At 40.8% G+C, this 25,506-nt stretch overlaps 2 protein-coding genes across 4 annotated transcripts in view; one reads left to right on the forward strand and one right to left on the reverse strand.

The window, feature by feature from the left end:
* Positions 1–25,506, forward strand: part of LOC308103638 (acetyl-coenzyme A synthetase 2-like, mitochondrial) — a 173,579-nt gene that overhangs the window by 85,830 nt on the left and 62,243 nt on the right. The window lies entirely within an intron of this gene.
* Positions 1–25,506, reverse strand: part of daam1b (dishevelled associated activator of morphogenesis 1b) — a 65,424-nt gene that overhangs the window by 16,115 nt on the left and 23,803 nt on the right. For 2 of the 3 annotated variants that reach the window (XM_080453860.1, XM_080453858.1), the window contains exons 2-5: positions 9,662–9,955; positions 5,777–5,866; positions 1,964–2,035; positions 232–326 (exon numbers count right to left, since the gene is read on the reverse strand). In XM_080453860.1, coding sequence (XP_080309986.1) covers positions 232–326; positions 1,964–2,035; positions 5,777–5,866; positions 9,662–9,844 — 440 coding nt within the window. In that variant the 5' untranslated portion in view covers positions 9,845–9,955. Of the gene's footprint in view, positions 1–231; positions 327–1,963; positions 2,036–5,776; positions 5,867–9,661; positions 9,956–24,694; positions 25,112–25,506 lie in introns of those variants that run through there. The other variant, XM_080453859.1, reaches the window with a different exon arrangement.

Genomic DNA, 25,506 nt, shown 5'->3' on the forward strand with positions numbered 1-25,506 from the left:
CGTACATCAAAACCTGTACTGACGTACTTTACAGTGTTTAAATAAGCATTCATCTTTAAAAACATGACAAGAGAAGATCAAGGGGCAAGTGACATGACAGATGACATAATACTGAAGACGGTAAAGCAAATGGGAAGGGGAGGAGATAAGATCAGATGGAGAAAGACAAATAAAGAGATCATGAAAAGACAAGAGCTGAGAATACGTCAGCTGGGGTTCTGTTCTGTGCACCTCATTGGTTGCGTTCGCAGAGCCGTCTTCAAACTCTCTATGGTTTTGTTTCTCTCCTCTTCATCCTCCTTCTCTAGAGCGAGGAGCGTCTTTCGCTGTTCAAGAAAACATACAGCACAACAATGTTAACTACATTAATGTTGGCATGCCTATTTTGAGCTAATTTTTGAACATTTTAAAATTATGAAAATAGCCCATCTGCAAGCTATATAGGCCATATCCACTATTCACTGTACAGCAAAGTATATAGGGCTTAAGTGGTAACCAATAGTCTTTACTTGGCCTGTACCCGTCTTCTTAGGTCTGTGATTTACATTTCCACAGTTTCTCCAAGAGTACGCAATCAGTGGGCTAACCTGATGTTTTGTTTTGCGCATTCTTGCGAAATGTTAGTTTAACTCTCCAGACCACATTTCATAACATAAGCCTAAACTATCATAGGTGCTTAGTTCAAAGTGGAGAGGCGCAGTGAGGCAATAGCCATGTTTCCATCCAATTAAGCAAACTCTTCAAATATCACAGTGTAGCTGTGTGTCAGAAAGAAAAAACAGCCACAATAAAATATTCTTTCCATTTGTCAAATTAGTAAAATCACAATGCAAAGGCTGATGCATCATTATTTGCTCCATGTATTTCATTCACTAATTTATTACGGTATATAATTTCTACATAGATTAAAAAGAAAAAATCAGGCACAAAACCTTAACTGTACAGTAAAATCTAGAAGGATAAGTAAACTCTGGGAGAGTATACAGTTCAGTTAAATTATCACTGCACATTTGACTTTGACCGTTTATTTTAACTTGTTACTAATGATCTCAAGAGTCGTGGCAGGCAGCAAGTGTTAAATGATTCAAAAGAAGAAGAATAGCATTGCTATTCAATTCAGACAAGGCAAACTCCCAGTCCATACAGCTCAGCACAAAGCTGTCCCACGGTTCCTCTGAAAAGCAGAGTGCAATTATAGCATTATATGATTAAGAGTATTGTCAATTCTATGTTATTATGATATTGGAAGACAGAGATGTCTGTAAGTCAAATGGCCATTTGAGAACTGGAGTAACAGCAATACCTGATTTATACTTGGTTGTGTCGACAACGGCACATACCAAAAACAGCAGAACTGCAAAACAGGCATGAAACTAAGTATAAATCACCCTTAAGCAAGGCCAGCTGATTAGGACATGGTGGAAATGTCCAATGTCCACAGTGCGGTGTTGAAAGACATTGTTGGGGAATTAAATGAATTAATACATTAAAATAGCAAGCATTTTTAGTACATACTGTAACTTGCAAAAACACTGGCAATTATAACTTGTGGATTTAAAAGTTAATCAATCCATTTTCTACATAAAAAGGAGAAAGCCATGGCTGATGTGATCCAAATATGATCTCTATGCTTAAAGCTGCAAACCAGTGGGAGGCGTGGAAGACGTCACGTGTGCTGTACCATATGAATACAGTTCAGACGTTAACATTTTATCTTCATAACGTTATGTTTGAATAGTTCATAAAAACGAAGTAGGCCAACTAATTTGCTGGTTACATGTATTATGACTAAATTAAGACTTTTGTATCACCCTAGTTAGTTTGAAAATCTTTCTATGCCCTGATTTATAATTATCCAACACAGCTGCATATCATTATTGCATTACTCAAGTTATTTTTTCTCACCAAAACCTCATCTTGCGTCAAGTAGTGAAAGTTGCACTGTTTATATGGTATTACTTACAGCTGCCATTGAGTTCAGCTGATCAATGTAAAATTCTGGCCAACTGGTTGCACTCTTGTTTTCTTCTTGTTCCTGTGGAAAAAAAGAAAAAGATAAAATAATTCAATTTAGATTATAGATCAGAAAATCCCTGAAACTGTTGCAAAAATGAGTTATTTTATTTTCGTTCTTTTTGCGTGCTATGTATGAGTAAATATATGGGAATAGTAAAAGGTAAAATGACCCATAACAACCTACTGCAATTGGTGTGAAAAACATTAGGGTACAGGTTTTTTCACAATACAGTACATCAAACCTGGGACAGCAAAGCAGTTGACGCAATTTCAGTGTATAATGAGCATTAATGCATGCAAACAAAAACACACAGGAACAGGAGGCCCAGTACATAAATAGCAACAAACCAAAGAAAATGGAGCATACACTCAAAGTAGGGCGACACAGATAGGCAGCCAGCCTGTTTTATCTTTGGACACTTCAGTGAACTCAAAAGTCAGAGGAGGTTGTGTGAAGGGATGTACTTTGATGATTGAGCACAAACACTTGAGAAAAAACTTCAACCACAAACAAAACTATGGACTGAAGGCATGGCTCGATTTATGGACAGCTATATCTGCAGACGGGCAGTCAAACATCTATAAATGCATTTTAATATTTAACTTAAAATGCCTCTCAGTTCATATTTCAATACTTAATTTGAAACTATAAATATTTACTTTTATTATCAAATTGCCGGTTCCATCTCCAGGCGACTACATACAGTAAGGAGAATGCAAACTTGGCTTGTACATAAAAGACCCCGGGCCTTTCATTTAAACTCCTGCTCCATTAAGCCCAAGTGAGCTGTGACCATCAAAAACTAATTGCGCAGCAGTTAATAAAGCAGCCCACAGAGACTTGGCTGGTATGACCAAGGCCATGGGTCCTGGCTGGCCTGCAGGGGCCTTCTAGTGACAGGGATGGTTGATCCTGCAGGGATGGGCGAGCCTGAGCCAACTCCCTCCAGGTAGTGACTGGAAACACTTCAGTCCATAAGTGGATCAGACACAACGATTAAGTTGCTTCCTTTCACATTTTTAAACAGAGTTAAAGAATTCAGCCAAGGATGTCGGTACGCTTCAAACGGAGGATTTCTTTCAATCAAATCAAGAGGGTTTTTAAGGTCATGCTGATAGAATGCTGGCAGTAAAACTTTGGAGAATGTATTTAATTATTTCTCACAGTTATAGAACATTATTTGACCCCAGATATGATTTCATCAAATAACAATCAAATAATGAAATTGGAATTAATGACGTTACAGTTGGGTTATGTTCCTATTTTTCATGATTAATTAAAAACGTAGTCTCTGCTAACAACACAGTCAAAATTCAAGAGATTTCATTTGTCACATGCTCATACATGTACTGTACAGTATGTGCAGTGAAATGTTGGTGTGGCAGACACTGCCAGTATGTGCTAACAATATCCAACATACATAATATAACCTAACCCAAAAACTCCAGTGTTGTAAGGAGAAACCCTTTTTTGCCCCAAATCTGTGGGCAAGGAAATATGAAGATAGTCAAGAAGATGCAGGATGATTGCTTGCTTCTCTCCAGCATGACTACACTGATATAGGTGTGTAGCCAAAACAAACAGGTCAGACAGTTAACTTTACAATGGCTGACTTATCTACTCCCCTACTCCCCCGGGATGCGTCTGCCAGAAAACTACTGGCCAAAGGAGCGTCTTCATCACTCACAGATTTGGGTGCCCCGATAATGACCCCGTTTCCCCCCTTTATCATCCCCGTCTCCCGCACAAAAGCCGCACCTGTGGACGGGAAGCTTTCCTGTTTGCGTTGGACAACTGAGCGCTTCCCCTTTACCCTTCCACACGCCCACCCCTCTTTTCCTCTCCATGCTCAGACGGTGAGTTTGAGAAGCCCCGCGGGATGCGTGCCAAGCGCCTCCCGAGCCGGCTGGGCCGCGGGCCAGAGCCCATTGCCGAGTCAGCGTTATTGATGCCCTGCCGTGAAGGCTGAAATATCCCACCCTCCCTCCCTCCCTCCCTCCGCAGGTTGCTGCTTCACATAAAGCTCTGGATGCATCCTCCCACAGCTCTGCAGCAACGGCATTTAAAGCAGTGAAACCCGCTGCCCTGGTTATCGCAACCTGCTGAAATTTCCTTCGACAGCAGTCCAAGAGAAGTATTAGGATGAGAAAGCAGAAGTAGAACGAGAGAGAGGGGGAGAGAAATAGACAGAGAGAGATTGCCCAGTTGCAAGCTCACTATCATTTGTTTATTGGTAAAAGCGTGGTGGTAGGGTGGCTGTGGAAGGCTGCCTTGTTGGAACAAGTTGAAATGTAAGCACTGTTTGCTTTCCAATGAGGGCACAGTAACATTCTGGGGTTGGTTTCAACATTCCTTATTAGGCTAGTTTGGGCCCCCAGACTACACCTAATTAGGCCAGTAATTGGGACACAGTAGAAGCAGAACCATAAACTCTGTTACTACTTCTCCATTCCCAGAACCCTTCTACAATCTGGCCGTTCCTTGCTGTCCATCTCAGAGCTGTCTAATGCACTGTTTTTCAATTAACTTTTTCTAAATTAGCAAGCATGCAGGCGATAGTAAAACAATGATCATATTGTACTTGTTGCCTGCATGTGTACAACCTTACATGTATCAATTACTGTTGTACTGTAAAAAGTAATCTTGCAGCTGTGGTGTCTGAGGTCTTCCAGGTTGGAATAACTAATTTTTGGATGCATCCTTTAAAGTTAATCCCCATACTCCTCACCTTGAGTTTATGACAGGATGAAGGAAGAGATTCATGAAATCTGCATGGCCTCTGTCTGCATATTGCTCGTTGACAGGATATCCTATACAGACACCTACATGTCCTTGACAAACATTGTCTGACATATGCAAGGGGACCGTCAATGCTTTCTGGTTTACATCTAAATTAAGATTTACGATTTCAAGAGTGTGAAGAGTTTGTGCTGACTCAATGGATTGGCTGGCACAGTGTGTGAGAGGGGTCGAAAACAAGACCAATGAGTGAGGCATCAGGGTAGCTGAAATCCTAAACGAGAACATACACGACATGTTTGACTGTATGCAGAGGTATAATTAGTGTCGAGGGGAAGCAGGAAGTATTGTTATTTAGCTGACAGCGCACTGTCATCATGCAGAAAAGGTGTAATGAAAGATGACATTGCAGGAGGCAACATGGAATGTTTTGCTGTGCTTGTTTAAGTAAAAAAAAAACTGTTATCTGTTGTTAAAGGACAACTTCACCTATTTTCAAACTATCTTCATATAATTTGTCCTCAGTAATTTGATACCATTTTTGTCTACTCGGTCTGTGTCTCAGAGGAGGGCTGTGTGGCCAATTCAGAAACCCACCCAGTGGCAATCGATGGGGAATCAAAGCTAATAGAAACTGCAGGCTTTCTATTCCTGGAAAGTTAGCATGCTATAATGGAAGCCATTGTTCTTGCGTTAATACAAATCAAAATATTTTTTTTAATAAAAAAACAAAAAAAAACATGATGTCATAGCCCTCCTCTGAGACACAGGCCGAGTAGATGTAGACACGTTTCTCTGTGAGGTCCAGAAAATAGCCGATCGACAAGCTCACAGCGTGTCACGGTGTGATGCGTTGTGAGGTTGTCGATCTGCTGTTTTCAACAACAAAAAAATTACAAATCCTCTATTCTGGGGGTCCCAGGCACAACATCTTTTCAAATGGGGTCCACGGCCAAATACATATCAATTTGGGGATCTGTGACATGAAAATGTTTAAGAACGACTTTAACAATTCATTACCTTCTTTTTGCTGCAATAGATCTGCCATTTCTTCTCTGCAGGCAGGGCAAACATGGCTTCCCTGTGTTTCTCTGTGAGGTCCAGTTCATCCTGCAAAGTGGGAAAATGAAGTAGATTATTGAGCGTAATGGGGATAGGAAGATGGGTGATGTGTGTGTGTGTGTGTGTGTGTGTGTGTGTGTGTGTGTGTGTGTGTGTGTGTGTGTGTGTGTGTGTGTGTGTGTGTGTGTGTGTGTGTGTGTGTGTGTGTGTGTACATGTAATTGAAGGAAGTTAAATACTCAAAATATTACTGTTGAAACATTTCCTTATTTATGACTGGGTGGACAAGATAATATTCATCGTCTGAGTGAGGAGCTGAAGTTGACCTCATCCCCTTACTAACTAAATATAAAGACAGGCCACAGAACATGAACATGTGATATCAAAACATTATCTAGTAGAAAACGTGGCTATATTTAGGGTGAATGTGTGATTCCAAAAAGTGTCTGCAACTCTGCATCAAAGCCCTTTCTAAGTTATAAATACGTTTTTGAAATGTTTCCCTCCCAATAGCTGGGTTATCTCTAGGTCGTTCCTAGAAGAATTATTAGACGGGTGTCAGGATTTAGACATGTGAGTAATAGAGAAAAGACGGGGCGTGGTGGCTCCACATGACATGTGGTAACCCAACAAACATCTGGAAACAACATGCATCACAATGAAAAACAGATATTTCCCCAAGGCACAGATACTGTACGGGTAATGAGAGGTAGCTAATGTGCAGACACTGAAAGGAGTTGCACAGGGCAATGAAAACTAGAGAACGACCGGTGCCAGATTTTTTTGTCTATATATATATATATATATATATATATATATATATATATATATATATATATATATATATATATATATAATTGTTTTAAACACAAAATATGAAAATAACATTAAACTTTAATTATATAATGATGAACAAGCAAAAAAGTGAAAACGGTATTTTATAAATAATAATCAAATGATGGCTGATATATCAGACAAACCAACATATCGGTCGTGCTCTGCTGAAAACTGAAATACTAGCACAGTAAAGAATACTGAAACCATATTAAGTTTTCATGTGTACATAATTTTCCTTTTGGAATTCTAGCACCGCTGGCAGCACTAAATTATATAATACTAGTCCATACAAAAAAATATTTGCAGACTTTTAGTCATGTATGGGCAAGGTGTGTGTTCCTATTAGTCGATGTCTGCCTAGCTGCGACAGTTACAACACACACACGACGCTCTGCTCCGTTGCGCTACCCGGGGATGTGCTCTCTCTCCCACAACCATGAGAAGTTGATGTTTAAGCTGTTTGAGCCAAGCTATGTGTGCTAATAAGACAACCTGGATTCGAACAGTGCACGTGTGAATCTGTGTGCTAGTGCTATGAAGATGATATCCAAAGCTTCCTCCTGCTCATCAAACACAGTGTGTGTGGACACAGGCTGTAAATGAAAGTCGTGTATACGTTTTCAGCGTGTGTGTGTGTGTGGCAGTGGCTGGCACTTGGCAGCAGTAACTCCACGCATGCGCAGTTTGATCATCCCATAGCTTGCAGTGTTGTAACCATGGCGGCGACAGATCCCATAGCCCGAACGCAGAATCGCCGGTGTTTACACAAAAACGCTAATAAACAGCTTACATTTTGGGAAAGTGAAAAACAGGCGTCGCGGTTGTGTGCATACCGGCATGCAAATAGTCAATGCCCGTGTGCAAGTTCAGATCAATTGCTCAAGCCAAAGCCACTGAGGAAAACCCTGCTTAACAGACATGTTTTGACGACGGAGGTTTCCTTGATGACAGAAGTTTCCTTAATTATAGTAGTCAAGTGAATTTTATGCAGTTAATTGTTGTTGTTGAAACTAAATTCCATAAAAAATGTTAAGCTGCGCCATTTAGGCCAATTCAAGAGAATTGATTTAATTTGACCATTAAAACTCATTCTCGTAGTAGTGTTTTTTGACAAGCTACTGCATTAATTCGTTTCTCTTTTGGAACCCACTTTCAACCTGTACAACATGGTCAATCAATACATGCACTGAATCAAAGGCCTTAAAAGGGTGGAGAGTGGTTGATTGATTTCAGCAACTTCCGTCCTAATTCCCCATCTAGCCATTCAATGCAGAAGAGACAATTGATCCAACTGGCACTCTTCCATGGAGATATTAAAGGGATTGTTGGCAACATTAAGCCTAAATTTGAAATATATCTCTAAATATATATTTTGCATTTTTTCCCCTCTATCAGCCACTATATAATGATGCTGGGGTGTTTTCCTGCATTGAAACACAGTCCTCTTTCTGAAATCCGTATTTCCCTACTGTTTATGTTTCTGTCGGGCCGTAAATTAACGCACGCATGTGCGCATCCGTGCGCGTCCGTGTGAACTTTTTACTTTCGGTTTGAAAACGCTCTCAAACTTCGTTTTTGAGGCACATAATTTACTTTTCAGATAGCGTTTGGATAGAATTTAGTTGTTTAACTTCATATATGTGGTCAATTTGTCATGAAAGAGCCTATTTAAAAATAAAAATTCAGAGAACCGGCAGGGGCAGGCAGTTCCGCGAATTGTATCCGAATAAAGTAACCTATATTCGGCATGGCCCGTTTAGAAGTTCCCTTAACTCTATGGAAGTCCTCCCTGCGACACCCCCTGGTGGTCGGGGAAACGAACTGCTGGAGTTTTTTTCTTTGTTTATCTCTGAATCGCCTACAATCCCTTTAAAGAGAAACTAAGTGTTTTAACCTTTCCTTTCTTTTGTCCGTTTGAGTGTCAAACAACAACAACAATTTGGTGAAAATAGGCCAACATTCTGCTAAAATAGCAGATTTACAAGCTCACGCAGCACATCGCAACTGTATGTAGACCGGCTATTTCCGCTATTTGACATACAACAAATAGGGTTTAAGTGGTTAAGGAAAACAAAACCTGTTCAGTGTGTATCTCCAGTAACTGGTGGAAACAGCACAGACAGCTGCACTTTATTCCGCTAGAGTGAGTCTTTTTCAAGCGTATTCATTCTGATTACGCATGCACATGGGACATTCATTGAGCAAAAGGAAAGGACAGGAGACAGCACGTGGCTGTTTTTCTTTTTGTAAATAGAGCCACTGGAAGCAACTTGTCCTCTCATGTTCTTCAGTTAGGCAATGTCTTGATAAAGGGTGCGAGGCCCAGACAAAAACAAGCAATTAGCAGATGGAAGGGGCCAAGCTGTAGGGCCTCTGAAAAGAAGCCTATTGATGTGCAAAAATCTCGTGCCCTGATTTCTGTGGCAACCATGGCAGGAAAGTGAAGAGAGCAAGGCAAATTAGAGTGACAATTAAACAGTAAAGGAACAGCGCCAGCCAAAGGGAAACAGAAAGAGGCGGCTGCCTGGCCCCATTCACCTTGTACACAATGAATATACCAAGGGAGTAAGTCAAGAGTATTTTGGTGAACAATTAACAGTTTATCTACTTAACTTAGCCTAAACCTACCTAGCCTAATTCTAAATAATAGCAAAGGTCTAAATCGAATGACAATCCAACATGGGCTAGATAATTACAAAATACAACTATGAAGAATATTTTTGAAAACATCCTGAACACAGCTTCAACGTTTTTTAAAGATTTCAGACAAGCAAGGTTCACATAAAAAGTTGTAAATGTTACTGCACTCAAGGCTTCCTCTTTCATCTTTTTGAACATGAACATGTGTTTAGACAAGCTAGTTTTATTTCCCTACAAAAAGGTTTTGTGAAAATGTACTGTGGTTGCGTTTGGATTTTGAGTTGGATTTATTTTTATTATTTTTAACATATTTTCTACACTGGAGAAGACGCACAAAAAAAACAACAACATCCTAATGGCGACATACCACCAGCTCAGCGAACATGCCATCCAACTCTTCGCTTCCTGGCATGGGCAGCGACGGCTCCATGACCTGCAGGGCGAAGTCCTCCCGGAGCCTGTAGGTGATCTCTGGGTGATCACTGCCGTTGAAACAGCAGAAGAAGAAGGACAGGCCGCTGCGGCCCGTGGCTCGCTTCCGAGGAGCCATGGCAGCTGGATCCGTCTGGATAGATGGGGCAGGGAGGGTGGGGGGGCACTCCTTCTGCCCGGCCTCTGTACAACCTCCTCTACCTCAGAGTTTGGCCTCCGTCAGAGAGAACTGTAAAGAAAACACAGAAGGACAAGATTCATCATCAACACAACAGAGAATTCACATAGGATAACAAGCCTTATCCGCATTCAAGATATGTAAGCAGTCTCATATAATGGAAGCTAATATTTCTTTTCAAAGGCTAATGACCAGCAGCTTTGGAGCATGGTGAATATTAAAGTCCTGAAATATTAAGACATTCTTCGTTGAATGTTGTAGAGTACAGAATCTAATAAATACTGTACTACTAAGCTAATGAGTAAATTATCAGAAATTAAGCCAGATGTTTTCAATTGACTTGAACAAAGCCAGAACCACTACAATGAAGGAGCAAACTATTCATTCCATAACAATTAAATTGTTACATACAGTATTAATGGACATGGAAACACAAATCCATGCCAGGACTTTGAAACTCCCCCCCACACATATTTAACCCTCAGGCCTGATTAACCACTTGAGCCGTATATACGTCATCTCATGACTAATAGTGAAAATAACTGATCTATAAACTCGCATCACTTCGCATGCGACTCGTTGTGAGCTTGCAGATCTGCTATTTTCCCTCATTTTGAAAATGTTCGCCTATGATGACATGCCAAAAAGGGGGGGGGGGGGGGGCAGGTTGAAATGAGTTAATAACGCTGGGTCCCGATACATCTATAAATGCATAGAATCTGTGTGTGTGTCAGTCAGTCAGTCAGTCTGTCGGCCTCGCTCATAACTTGAGGACCATCCAACCGAAACTTCAAACTTGCACATGATCAGGGTTGCCAGATCTGCTTATTATAATTTTCCCCGCAAGATTTTATTTGAAAATAGCCGATCTACAAGCTCACAACGCGTCGCATCGCGTTGTGAGTGTCACGGACTGGCCTCCAAGTACTCTGACAACGGGCATTGCATAACCGGAGCGGCATGCGTTTCCCCCACGGGCACCATTCCCAACGGGCATCGGCCTAGTATTTTTTAGAGAATAGAATATCCAGTGTGCCACTTCAGTGATGGCAACCACAGAGAGGTCTAATTATAAGGTTCAGAAAGCAGAGATGGAGGGCGGTGCTTGTGATGGAGACCACAATTTGTCTGGATTAGTGTATTGAGCCCTCTGTCTTTCTTCCTTCCCACTCGTGCTGAGAAGCATCAGCTTTCCTCTTAAGACATAATGAGTAATGATTACAGGGCTGTATTTACAATGATAATGGTTGGTCTGAGGGCTTTCTTCAATATGGGAGAGTGGTGAATGCTCACAGTCAGGGAGGTTCACCAAAAAAAAAAAGAGTCTCCAGCAAATTATAACAGACAGGTTACCACATGCCTTGAGATGTGTGTGTGAGTCTAGCACGCATGGTGTTCAAGTGATGACGCAGACTTAACATGTATGTAGTCTGTACCAGGGCTGCAACCAATGATTATTTTCATAATCAATCGATCTGTCAATTACGCTACCCCTCATATATATATATATATATATATATATATATATATATATATATATATATATATATATATATATATATATATATATATATATATATATATATATATATATATATATATATATATATATATATATATATATATATGAGATTAATTTAGGTGAGCAAATGGTGATAAAATAAGGTAGTGCAAAATTATTACATTTAACTCCATCCCCAAACGGACCACTTGAAATTATGCTTACTCATCAGTAAAAGTTGTAAGTAGCACACACAGAAAAAAACAGTAAACTTAATAATCAATGATTTAAAAAAAAAGAAGTAATTCATTTTATGCCAGTTGATTCATTAATAATTTGATTAATTAAGCTTTTGGACGATTCAAGCATACACTGCAACAGTCCTCATGATTTTCATTTTTATTATCATCGTTAATACTACCATCATCATCACCAACAAGGCCAGGGATTTCCCGGGGTTTTAGTGTATCCCTACACCAGCAGGTGGAAATTCTTTACCCTAGGGAGGGTATTCAACAAGTGGGCTACAGGACTTGCTTGTAAGGGGAGATGATCATTTGGCTTGTACTTTCTAACAATCGTTGTTGCGCCAGTTGTCACAGGGGTGAAATATGAGAATAGTCTGGTTCTGTTGGACTACTGCCCCGACTGCCCTGCCCTCTTCCTCCTAACTGTACAGAATTCAGCTGTCATAAATATATAGCATTTCTGGAGTGGGTTGAACACAGGGCTGGGCAACCGAAAATATATTGAAACCTTAACAGATATTTAGACCCAATAACCAACTTAATCTTGCTCATTTAATCTAATAATGGAGATGCAGGTTTTTTTAATACAGGTTTTTTTTTAACCCTGTAATATACTGCATTGCACAATGGTAAGTAAGGTAAGTAAGCCTTGCCAAGCCTACGGTATCTCCTGTTTTTGTACCGTGAGGCAGCTTGATGTACAAGCACACCCCCTGGACATGACACTAGTATGTCGCAGAGACTGTATAATGGTGGCGTACACAAATAGTGAAAACAGACAATCTACAAGCTCACAATGTGTTGCATCGCTGGAATTTCCACAACTTTAAAAAAAAAAATCGTTCATTAATCGTAATGAGGCAAATGTTTGAAATAATATATATATATATATATTGAAAATATTATACAAAATAATATTGATTTGAAGTAATATCGCTCAGCCCCAGTTGAGCACACTGCAGGATACAGTATTTAGAATGTAGAGACTGACTATTTACTTACAGGCATCACGGTTTAATTTAAACTCAGTTGAAAAGGATAACAGAGGTGAAACTATGAACTGAAAGTGTGCATCTCTGCATGTAGCCATTAAACATTTTCCAAGTTCAGTCATCTGACAGTAACTGGCCAAGTGATCGACTGATTACGTATACATTGACTGATTACATAAGCTAACAGAAATAAACTATTATTTATGTATGACGTGAGCATGTGACCCATAAATAATTTATATAACTTACAACAATAATAATAACATAGTAATACAGTTATAACTGCCAGGTGATGGTAAAAATCTAGTTACAATCATTTGTTAAATAAATAATTAATTATACATATAAAAAGGTTGTGTGTGGGCTTTGCTTATGTAATGGAAAAAATGTGCGTAGCAGTGAAAATTGACTCCATTAAAATAATGGTGTGATGTGAACACATACTAGTAAATAAACAGTAACTGGGCACTGTGCAGATAGATGATGGATAGGCCTGTCACAATTATTACATAATCGCAATTATTTGAGATAATCGCAAATATTTTTTGCATAATCGTCAGAATTGTTTCCATATTGAAAATTGTTCATATATTTTCAAACATTTTCAAAAATAGGGGAAATACCTCACTGTTGTGAGCTTGTAGATTGGCTATTTCCACTATTAATGTTTTTGTTTATTTAGGTTATTTGTCATTTCTGCCCTGTGCAACTTCAAAGCCTAAAAGCCAAACAGAAATGTAGTTATTGTCTCCGCCAGGCCGAAGGCATGGAGGAGAGTATGTTTTACCCCCTGTCCGTCCGTCCGTGTGTCTGTGTGTCCGTCTGTCACCAGCTGTGATTGGCTAGCGAGACACATGATGTCATCATGCGAATCGGTACACATTATCTCAGACAATTCCGTCCGATTTGTCACATTCCATCCTGATTGGCGAATTCAGAACATTGCTGGCCCACACTAACCTACCTGACCTGGCGGAGACCTGTGCTCCGAGGAGCACTTCTTCTTTATATTATATATTCATAATTGTGTTTTTGACGTTGAACAGTGGAACACATTATGTTCCAGTATTCAACATCAAAAACACAATTAAAATCGTTAATCGCAATTATTTGTGTGACAATTAATCGTCATGTAAAATGTCATAATCGTGACAGCCCTAATGGTGGAATATGCTTTTCCCCCTCCAATAGGTCTATAGAGGCCTGGAGATAAGATAAACCTCTGATCTCATTTATTTAGAATGGAAAATCTCCCCATTTTGGTTCGGTTGGACCATTTCTAACACATGCAAGCACAGGTGCACATGCATGGTGTCACTGACATGCACACAGCACCAGGAGACCGCAGTAGTATCACATCTCAGAACCGGTGTAGAGAATATCTCTCGGCTTTCTGGTGCCTCCATTCCAGATGGACGGCTGCTGCCGATACCATTGTTGTCAAAAATGTCAAATAATGGCCGATATATTGGTCTGGCTCTGTTGCAAAATGTATGGAGAGAAAGTGGATCTTTCCAAGCAGCCCGACTAAATATAGACTGAAAGGAGGGCAACTTGGCTGATGCAGCATCAGAACATGAGAAGGGCATCTCTGTGGTCAACCCAAACTGATAGGATGTGAGGCAGTCACATGTGGTGCCATTTCTCTTCCCTTTAACCCATTAAGACTTACGGCCGCTTCTAAAAATATTTTCTAAATCTTAACAGTTTTTTGAAGAAAAAAAATATATAGATAGATAGATAGATAGATAGATAGATAGATAGATAGATAGATAGATAGATAGATAGATAGATAGATAGATAGATAGATAGATAGATAGATAGATAGATAGATAGATAGATAGATAGATAGATAGATAGATAGATAAAATATTTTGTTCCAGTGACCTCCAGTAGCAAAGATTTGTTTGAGTTACAAATGTTCGCTTTCAAAACAATATATACTCTAAGATTTGCACCGACTTTCACGATTTTTAAAAGCTTGTATATCTGCTACTTTTGAATTGGCAAAGGAATCTAAAATGACACAGATGCGTTCCGGTCTTAATGGGTTAAGTCACAGTGTTTTCCAAACCCACTTGACCTTCATGGTGCAACAAAATGGAGAAGCCTTGTAGACTCTCTGGAATTGGACCGTAACTTTGATGTTTAAACATCAAAGTCTTATTTTCATATTTCACCCTCAAGATGGGATCGGGATGTCATTTTCTTTAGTCTCAATTAGCCTACTTTGTCTTGGTATTTTCAGCAATAATCAAGTAAAAAAAAAGACTCATTTCCCCCTATATATTACAGGCTTGTCTAAACAGGGATGACACAAAATAAAAGGCAAAGCCTTTTAAGTTTGACTGACAGCATAAATAAAGACAATTTGGGACCATCAAGTCCTTCCTTTACTCTTAGTTTTTGTAATACTACACTTGCTGTATCTGTACTTGTGCTGTGCCGCCTCAATAAAATTCTATCCACCAACGATACAAAATTGTCAACGATACTTCAAAAATACCACAGTTACTTTCAGTGCTAGCATCATGGTATGTGTTAGCATTATGGTATTCAAAAATGTTCATCTCTGAAAGAATATAATGTAAAAATGTTCTAGTGTATATGCTGCACAGACATGGTACTTGAAGTTGGGCACACGTGGTATATAGAGCACACAGCAGCTCTTACTAACACAAAGAATAGACTGTTTATTTTGACACATCCTTGACTTCTCCAAATAGACTACCAGAGGCCTGAGGCAGCTGCCTGCCTTCACCACCACCACCATCTATTCCAGAAGAGAAGCAGAGAAGCAGAGAAGATGTTCAAAGACCTCTTTGACCATATTAGTCTACAAAACGGGCACCCATCGTTTCCATTAGCTCAAGCGAGCTGTAAACTCTGTGTAAACCCTTGAGGCGGGCTGGGTAAGTCCTGGTCCTCTTCCAGCAGAAGGAACCTGTAGACAGACGGCGACTCTGCCATGTGAGCAGGGTGTGTGTGTGTGTGTGTGTGTGTGTGTGTGTGTGTGTGTGTGTGTGTGTGTGTGTGGGGGGGGGGGGGGGACCACCCCAAAGACAGACCAAAGGAGAAAAGAGACAGAGAGAATGTTTAAGGCATTAGCACGTCCACTATGCCTTTGTGTGTTTGTACAGTAATTTCATTAGGCTACATGACCTGCGTAGAGCTCCGGCATTGGCCCCAGAGCTTGTCTGTCAGGGGGTCAAGTTTCCCAGCATAGCAGAAGCCTGTCAGAACAGGAGGACATTCCATTCATAGCCAGGCGGGCCCTGTGACCCTGAACAACTTCCATACAACAACACCATCAACCGTCACTTCTTCTGTCTGAGAGGAATTCTATATAACCTTGAATTACCCATCACGTTCATACATAGAACTACGGAGCAGTGACAATATTCGCGTTGGTGGCCATTTTGATTTTATGTTAATACCGGCTTTCAGAAAAGCAGCACAGTAATATAATTGTAAAATAATGATTCCCGGTAGGTACTCGTGGAATAGTACATTTCCCTGTAGTAAATTAGTAGAGCCGATGTTATTGCACTCTAAACAGATGCATTTGAATTACACATCAAGCCAGTTGTGGGCTGCATCATCATGTATAGTGTGAGGCCTTTCCCACTATCCATTCATACAGCAGAGATCAACAATAAAACATGCTTGCCCACCCTCAAGCGGACAAACACTTCTCCCTTTGTCTCTGTGATATTTCTATCCTTGGATAGCCTCAGCCCTTGTACTGACCATGTGGTTTGGCTGGTGATGACCTGGCCCGAGTCCAAACTGTAAAAACAACCCTAGTGTTTGTAAAGTGAGTACGAGTCTGTGCGTGGTGCATCGAGAGGAACCCATCCCCTTTAAAAACATGTTGGTCTGTCAGGTCTCGCAGAGAAAAGACAGAAGTGGAGGAGTGTGCACCCTAACCTAAACACAGGCAGGCTCACGTTCTTCCAGCATGTGCGAGGAGGGTGAATTACAACTCAAAGATGACCCGACACCTTTTCATCCAGCCTTCTACTTCTTCCACGACCGTTTTTTATTTTCTTGTCCCTTGCCCTTTGTTTGCCCTTTACTTTTAATTCTGACAGTATCACTGTGCAAAGCATTATGCTGACATAGTACGTTCAGTATACTATTCCAGTGGCTTCAAAGACACTACACATATTTCTCAATCCGCATCTAAAATGGGGTTTTATGAGGCATCTTTTTCAATTGGTTTAATAAAGGACACAAGAGCCAATGGGCCATTCTGGCTCCAAAAAGGCTTACTAGCAAATAATAACTCCTTGAACCTGAATCAGCGGCGCCGGAATAACTTTTGAAGTCGACGGTAGAGATATTCTTTTTCACATCATGACAAGGTCCAGTGCTGATATCAATGACCCAGCTGAATCATACACAATGTTTACCATTACTGTTGTTGTTGAGCAATTAAAATGCAAATTTCACTCACTTGGCTGAGGTGTATATGTATATAGCTAGAAGACCCAAAACTATACTGCAAAGATGTGCATGTTCTCTCTCTCTGTGCGTCACACACACACACACACACACACACACACACGGTTTTGCGGGTGTAATAATAATTCAAATTACCGTAATCCTTGGAGGGGGGGGGGCAAAAGTCCTCTGCACCAACCCTCCCCCCTCCCATTCCGGGTCCACTGATCTGAACCAAACTCAAAGCACAGTCCTTAAGTACACCCTGGTGAGTAACAGTCTAGCATGAACTGGAGAATTTATTGCGGTCACAAATAGGCAGTAATGTGTAATATGTAAATGTTGGCAGGTCAACTTAAACCCGATGTGGAGAATACAACACATGCTTGACTTTGGGCAAGAATTCAACCTTGGAGCGAGTACAAAGTGGACAGTAGTGTATTAAAAACAGATGTGTGGAATACCTTCTCCTGTACCAGATGGCATCCTTCAGCAGTGTCTGGCACTAAGATGTACTTTTAAATTTTGATATCAAAGGCTACGACAACAGCTAGGTCCACTGGCCTCGCCAACATTAGCTGACACAGCTATTCCAAGTTTCTAAGATACATTTAAGCAAAACAACAGCAAGGGTTTCCCGAGAAAAGGATCTTTATGTGATCATTTTTATATTATCAGAGTTAAATTAACACTTCAGAAGTTCGCCTATACATCCTATTCTTCATCCACCTACTTGGAAACAAACCCATTATAGCTGCTGGTGTCCAAAGAGACATTTGGTGAGAGTGAGCTTAATCTTCTTTTTTGATTTAGGATTTGGGCTGGACGCGGCTTGGACGCGATTTAAAGAGGAGGCCACCAAAGCATTCTCTATGGGTCGGCTGTATCGGCATAATTCAATAAAGATTGTTTCATACTGTTCAGCGACATGACAGCAGGAGCAATTTATATGGGCTTCATTTTAGAGCAGTGTGCTATTAGTCCTGGAACAGATAATGTACAAGAAAATAATCAAGGGTTGTGTTAGAACCGGCCTTTGCTATTTGCCAACTGATTCTCGATAGAGCTGTGTATGTTGTTACTGACGGGAACTTGGCATTAGAAAACTGCACCCAAAACTGTCCTGGGATAACTCCCATGTTGGTCGGTAATGTCTTATTAAGAATACTCTTTGTTACTCTTATTGTTTGGGTGAGACTAATTTAGTTCAATAGTTCAGCAGCAGTACAAACAGTAGAGTGATGCCCAAATGTTATATATTCTAAAGCCAGGTAAGATACATAGTACTTGCACTAACAATTCACTTAATGCCAATGTGCTAAGTCCACCATGAGTAAACACTCAGACTTCCACATACAGTACAGCAGGACATAACTGGGCCACGACAGAAATGCTGACTGTCGAAAATTGAAAGGAGATTCAATTCAATCAGTCCACAGCCAAATAGAATAGCCAAATGTGTCCCTTGTAGAAATGTTTCCAGTTCTTCTGATATGCATATACAGTACGTCCCTTGTAGAAATGTTTCCCAGTTCTTCTGATATGCATATACACAGTACGTACTGTATGTGTATCTAGGTTACAAGTCAGGATGTGACAAAAGGAATACTCCCTGAAGCATGAATGTCACATGGCTGAAGAACCCCGTGTACATATACGAGTGTTGCTTAAGATCCCTCTCAGATTACAAGATTAAGAGAGAGATACAAAGAGAGAGATAGAGAGAGACAGACAGAGACGGAGAGACAGAGAAATTGCACGTCTTCCCCAGACTGATATGGAAAATTCTTGTGTCTGTTCACAAGCTCCTATGGGTTCAGCTTTTATATTGTTTTATTGATTGGTGAGGGTCATATCTGCCAGATGAAACAGTTGTGGTCATCTCTCACAGCTAGAGCTGAGGGGCTGGTCCGGTACTGTGCACGGTACAACCCTGGCTGTTCATATAACACCGACTGTGAACAAATAAATGTAACCAAATGTAGCCTCACGTCCCCTTTGGTTACATTTGTAAACTCTCTGAGTTTTATAGATTTAACAAACATTTAGATGTTCACCGTGTTCAATTTCTAATATTACATTTCAGCAAATACTACAGGGGCAGAGTAAGACTACAAATCATGGAGTTGTTTACAGTAGATACCTAATGTTGGTAGCCAGAGTATAATGCTACTTTGTTGTTTAGATAGTTACCTAATGTTGGTAGCCAGACAATAATGCTACTTTGTTACTCAACATGCTTTCAGACAATTGGTTGGGTGAAAGCTGTGTTGCTAACACAGTTATCTGTTCATTAAAATTCTCTGGTTTATTCGGAAAGGCTCAATCACTGCTGAATTCAATTTAAATAAAGTTACACAGTAGTTCCTATGTTAACTCTTTCACTGCCAGACTTATTTCAGAATGTGTTGTCCCATTGCCAGGAAAAAGGTGCATTTTTCCTCTGTTTGTTTTTTAACATTGAAGTGAATGGAGCAGCAATTTTTTGGATAGCGTTATCTCCTAGTTCCTTTGAGATAAACCCCCCCAAAAAAATACCAAAAAATTCAGAAAAATTCAAAAAATCAAAACAAAAAAAAATTATTTTCGTCTTTCCGTCATTGGCCATGATAGCCATAGAGCCATCGGACGGGAATTCCCGTCCGGGGCAGTCAAAGAGTTAAAGGCTCCTTCCCAGAGAGATTAGATACCGCCTGGATGTGTCATAGTCTGGTAGCATGGCTGTGTTGGGACTATGCAATGTTTGTCTTTACTTTTACTTTTAAATAAATAACATTTGTAAGTGTAACCGGTATGGAACGAGGAAACGACCTTGGTCCAAATACACTAATACAGTCTGTCCCACACAATGGGGACAATTAAAAGCTTAATTTCAGTGGTCTGTCCTGCTAAATCCATGACTCTAGGGATTACGTTTAAGAGCGAATAATGGAGCAATATGTTAAATTCTGGGTTTTGGTATTGTCTGACTGAAATGTGGGGAGATTTGAAAAGCAGGTTAAAAGCCTGCTGCTCTTCCTACAGGCAAGGTTGTCAAACTTGTTCTTCAGACAGAGTCTGCATCCCCCCCGCACTTAACATGCTAGCATTTTTTCTTTGGGTCAACCCTGCAAATGGAGGTTAGACTCGGGGCAGAGAAGAAAATGACTCTGCATGTGACAATATCCATGCCAGCGATTTCTCCTCGTAAGTTGGGTTCAGTTTGTTCCAAAAATGTCAGCTTAGATTATTATTATTTTATCATGCCCCCCCCCCCCACAGTCCACAATTCAAACAAGACAAATTGTTGGAAATTGTAACCATAGCACAGATGTTGAAATCTGAGACGGCACTACAACAATAGCACAACATTTGTGCCTATAATCATCATGAAATTTTAAATGTGGGTTTTGAATAGCAAGGTTGTGCTCTGAGGTAAACCACAGCACTTTGTAATTCTGATTTCTTCCCACTGAGGTTTGAATGTGCAGCATGTGCACATCCTAACAAGTGTACTGCCTCTGCTTGCATTTGATGAAACAGCATGCTCTGCATACACCTGGAGTATCGAGTACGAATAGCCTGCTCATTACTGGATTCAAGTCAAGATGTCATACTCAGGCTATTGTTTTGACTGTACGTACATTATCTCTCGCACCAACTCGTAAACAGAATAACCTACTTCAATGATAAAATATAATTCTTAAGAACATAATTCTATTAAAAACAAGACAGAGTCTAAAATCCCACTCTGTCTATCTCCAACTTTCATGAAACTTGGAAAGAACATTTATGTAAGGAAGTGATGTTTACATTTTGAGTTGAAAAGGTCAAAGGTCAAGGTCGGAAACAAATTCAATGTCCAACATAGTCGGTCATCTCAGGAATGAAGAGACTTCGAAAGATTAAGAGCGAGCATTGGAGCGAGCACTGGATGTTTAGATCAAGTGATGCAATCTTTTGCCGTCTATGATGTGACACTGTGCCCTCAAATGTGCCATGTCATAAAGTGAAAATTAAATGAACAAAATAACTTTTCACATTTTTCACTAACATGGGAATGATCAGCAGACTTCCCCGGAGAGATGATTAACTTTTAGGTCAAAAAGTTCAATGTTCAAGGTCACAATCAAGGTCAAGGTGAATTTTCTTAAAAGACGAGCTGAAATGATGAAAGATTTTCACACTTTTACAGCATATATCCATGGTCATAATGGAGATATTAAAAATAGATGCCAAACATCAATTTTTGTCATCAAAAGTCCCTAAAAGTCCCAGCTTAATTACTTCCACTCAAACAAAAACGTACTGCGTTATTATATGAGCAGGTCCATAGTCATGAATCATGATTTTATTCACCTGTGTGATTCGCATAGCTCAATGTTCCTCCACACGCAGCCGATTCATTATGGAGACATAGACAATACAGGGCTGCTACTCTGTTCTGAATCTAATTCAAGATGATGGCTGGACGGTTCATCACAAACGTTCTAATTTTAAACTTAAACAGTACACAAAATCTGAAAACTTTTGAGGTGAGAAATAGGCAATGCAGTAGCTGCCTTTCTCTCTCTACCAAGGAGTATAGTTGCATTTACTGTAGGTCCCAGAGGGGACGGGCCGGTCGGCTGAGACTATGATTGGCTGAGACACAACCAGCTTCTGTTTTACAACAATAAAAAAAGGCATTGCAGCTGGACTTAAAAATTTGGTATGCATTAGGGATGTGCCGATATATCGCGATATTAAAAACGGGACGATATGTATTGTCGTGACGTCATACTGTATCGCAATATTTAAAAAAAAAATATATATTATTTTTTGGGGGGGGCTAATTCAAGTTAGAGGAGTTCTTACTGTATGGTGTGTGTTATATGAAATGTGAGCTTACCATAATCACAGTAATCCTTAATCATATTCCATCATATTCAAGGGCTTTTGGAGAGAAATGAGACTCCAGTCACTTTCAGTTTAGAGCACTGCAGAGGAGGTGTGTGTGTCTGTCCAGCTGACGCTCGTTGACGCTCGTTAATGTTACATGCATCAAGGCAATTATGTTTCTGCGCTGTCAAATAGGCCTGCATCTAATCTATAGCATCGAAGCCATTTTTTTCTACCCTCTCTGGGTTATAGATATTTTGTTCAAGCTGTTAATAACTAGGCTATACTTGGTAGGTAAAGTCCAGATGACAAGAATATTACTATGATTTTAGTGTAATTTATATTTATGCAGCATTTATATTATATTTGTTATTAGTGTCCATATGTCCTCTGAAACAAAGGGGTTTATAATGAAAACTTACTTAACTTGTTCCTTAAACTTTAATTGTACTTTCTTATGTGTTATAAAGCAATTGTAAAACTGAAGATGATGTTGATAATAATTGAAGAATAAATAAATAAATAATAATAATAATAACAATATCGGTACACGATCGTGAGCCCAATATCGTGTAGGCTACCGTATCGTGAAATTTGTGTATCGACACACCCCTAGTATGCATGATCAGTAGGCTGCCCCGAATAGATGAGTAACTTTTGGGTTGAAAAGATCAAAAGTCCAAGGTCAACAAGAAAGGTTCAAATAACGGTGTGGCTCCCATGTGAATCTCGGACTTCATCTGTCAGTTATCTATTCTATAACATATCTATGACATATATACATGGGGGGGAAATACATGGAGGTACTTCCTTGGCTTACTGGCAGCGTGCACAAGAAATTTGGTGCAACAGTTTGCAAGATTAGCCCTGGACAAACAGACAAACAAAAAAACACAGACACACAGGTCAATTTGTACATGCTAGCCTCCTACAAAGCCAGCAGCCACGCTGTACAAACAAGAACAGATGGGTGGATTTTCATAGAATTTGGTGGGAATGATGAGCACGCTGCCACAAAGAGCTTATTACATTTTGGGTGAAAATGTCAAAGGACAAAGTGTAAATTGTTTAAATTGTCCTGCTCAAAAGCATCTGCAACAGAATGTGCATATAGTCACTGCATCACTTTTGGCAGAAAGGAATGGAAGCCACTGGCAATGCTTAGCCTTGAGAGTGTCATCCAAGCCATGCCTGTGGCTCTGTTTGAAATATAGTCATTTCAAACAGTAAGCAGAAACATCTTTTAGTTTTTCAAAGAAGTTAGAATTGATACCATAGTTTAACTAACAGAACAACTGGTGTGTAAGGTAACCATGAAGCAGTAATTTCAACTCTTCCTTGGAAGACCAAACATCATGTATGCGTGTCTATCCTTGAATGTGCAACAGCTTAACAAATATAACTATTTGCCTTTAATAGTATAGTCAGTTTTAAACTTTTAAGGTACGTCAATAATGGGTGTGGAGCATTTTAACCTACTTCTCTGCCAGGATACCCTTTACTCTGCAGTCAGCAGTGCTTCCAATTCCCTGGCTGTCTCTGCCTCAGTTGCTATGGCAACCTGAGCGGCGGGTCGCCGGCAAAAGCTGGGTGGATGATTTAATGTTAAGACCCATCTCCCACACATTACCCTCCTTTTTCTTTTTAATCCGTTGTGGTCATTGATGGGGGGGGGAGAAAATAAGATTGTCTCTCTAATGCAAGGGTGAAAAAAATGAATATCACACACAAAGAAAAGCACCGCTAAGGATTAAGGGTAAATCTAGTTTGCAATCACACGGCAGCACTGCACCCATGACATTATGCTCTCATGAAGGCTAGCCTTCCCCCCAGTCCTCTTCGCAGTTCGCACATCGATCACCAGCAGACTACATCTGCAGGATATAACACACGCACCAGACGAGAGTGGGAACCAGAGAACAGAACATGAGACGGGCAGCTATGAGCGGTGACTGGATTTGATCGATCACGCAATGAGACCGCCATCTCCCCCCCCCCCCCCCCCCCATCTCCGCTCAAGGTGACTTTCCATCTCATTGACCCCATTACCTGCAATGCTCCGCAGCCCACCAGCTTCCCACCGCGTGGAAAAGGAAAAGTATGTCACCCCTCCTCTCACACTCTTGATAACTGATAACGGGATGCATTTCCCAAACGACAGAGAGCAGCTGGTGGGAGGTAGTAGCCAATGTGTGTGTGTGTGTGTGTGTGTGTGTGTGTGTGTGTGTGTGTGTGTGTGTGTGTGTGTGTGTGTGTGTGTGTGTGTGTGTGTGTGCATTTTTCCACCAGCACCTCACCCCACCTCCTCCACCACAGCCTTGTCATTACGGGGCATTCCCCACATACAGAGGACAACTCTCTCACCATGAAATCTGCCTGGGGGCCCCATCTGACCCCCCCCCCGCCCGTCCCGTCCAGTTTCTATGGCAACACCGGTTTCCACACCGACACCTCCCAATTAGACAGACATGACACAATCACCTAAGACTCACTGAGCTGAATCTGGTTTGTATCACAGGGAAAGATAAAATCCAACAAACCTCCCCCTTACCCGGTTTCACACACACCCACCCACCCACACACATACAGATAGCCTAGACCTGTCTAACAGTCACATGCAGTCAACAGACATTCCAAATCAGTGGATAGCTGACTACAGCTCAGTCTCAAACTGCCGGATCGTTTCTTGCACTTATTTGATTACAGGGTAGAATGGACAGATTCATTCAGCTCACTCGCTTACCCAGTCCAGGAGTGTGCTTGATTGTGTTCTGGTGTGAGCATTCCCTTTTCCCTTTATATCCTCCGTTCACTGCAGTATACAGCGTTTCGCACTGTCAATAAAACAAATAAACGCAGCTTCTACGCGGAAAATGACAAAGCTTACATTTCCTGCGTACGGCATAATCCAGATTGAAAGTCTGCATAGGACTGGACCGCCTTGGCCACGCATATGATATCCCAGAAGAGGTTTGTCAAAAGGCAACCAGGAGGAACATCCTTATAGTGGCTCCAGTGAGGAGTATGCTCTTTCCTCTGGTGTCAGGAGAGGAAGACACGAGAGGCAAAACGCACGAGCTAGTGTTTAAGATCTCCAATCCGGCCAGCTCAGCCTCTCCACGCCCTCCCTAGCCTCTTTCTCTCTAGTATGCTGTGGGGGGCAGAGGGGACAGACACAGATGTTACTGGCTTTAGGCCACACCCCTTTTCAACACTCCCAATCCTAATAGGATGCAGCCGGGTCTTGGCCGCCGCCCAGTTCTCCCCCTCCCCCTCTCTCATCAACTCTGGTCAATGTGTTTAGGGTTTGTTTGGAGAGCTGTGAGGAGAAAACAACGCAAAGGTGTAAACCTGTGTGTACGTGACGTGTGTGAGAGAGAGACTGAGAGAAAGAGAGACAAAGAGAGAAAGAGAGAGACACAGATAGAGAGACAGAGAGACACAGAGAGAAAGAGAGAGAGCCAGACACAGAGAGAAAGAAAGAGAGACACAGAGAGAGAGAGAGAGAGAGAGAGAGAGAGAGAGAGAGAGAGAGAGAGAGAGAGAGAGAGAGAG

The sequence above is a fragment of the Gymnoscopelus braueri genome, assembly GCF_963280865.1.
Source record: "Gymnoscopelus braueri genome assembly, chromosome: 16".
In the NCBI taxonomy this organism is placed as follows: Eukaryota; Metazoa; Chordata; class Actinopteri; order Myctophiformes; family Myctophidae; genus Gymnoscopelus; species Gymnoscopelus braueri.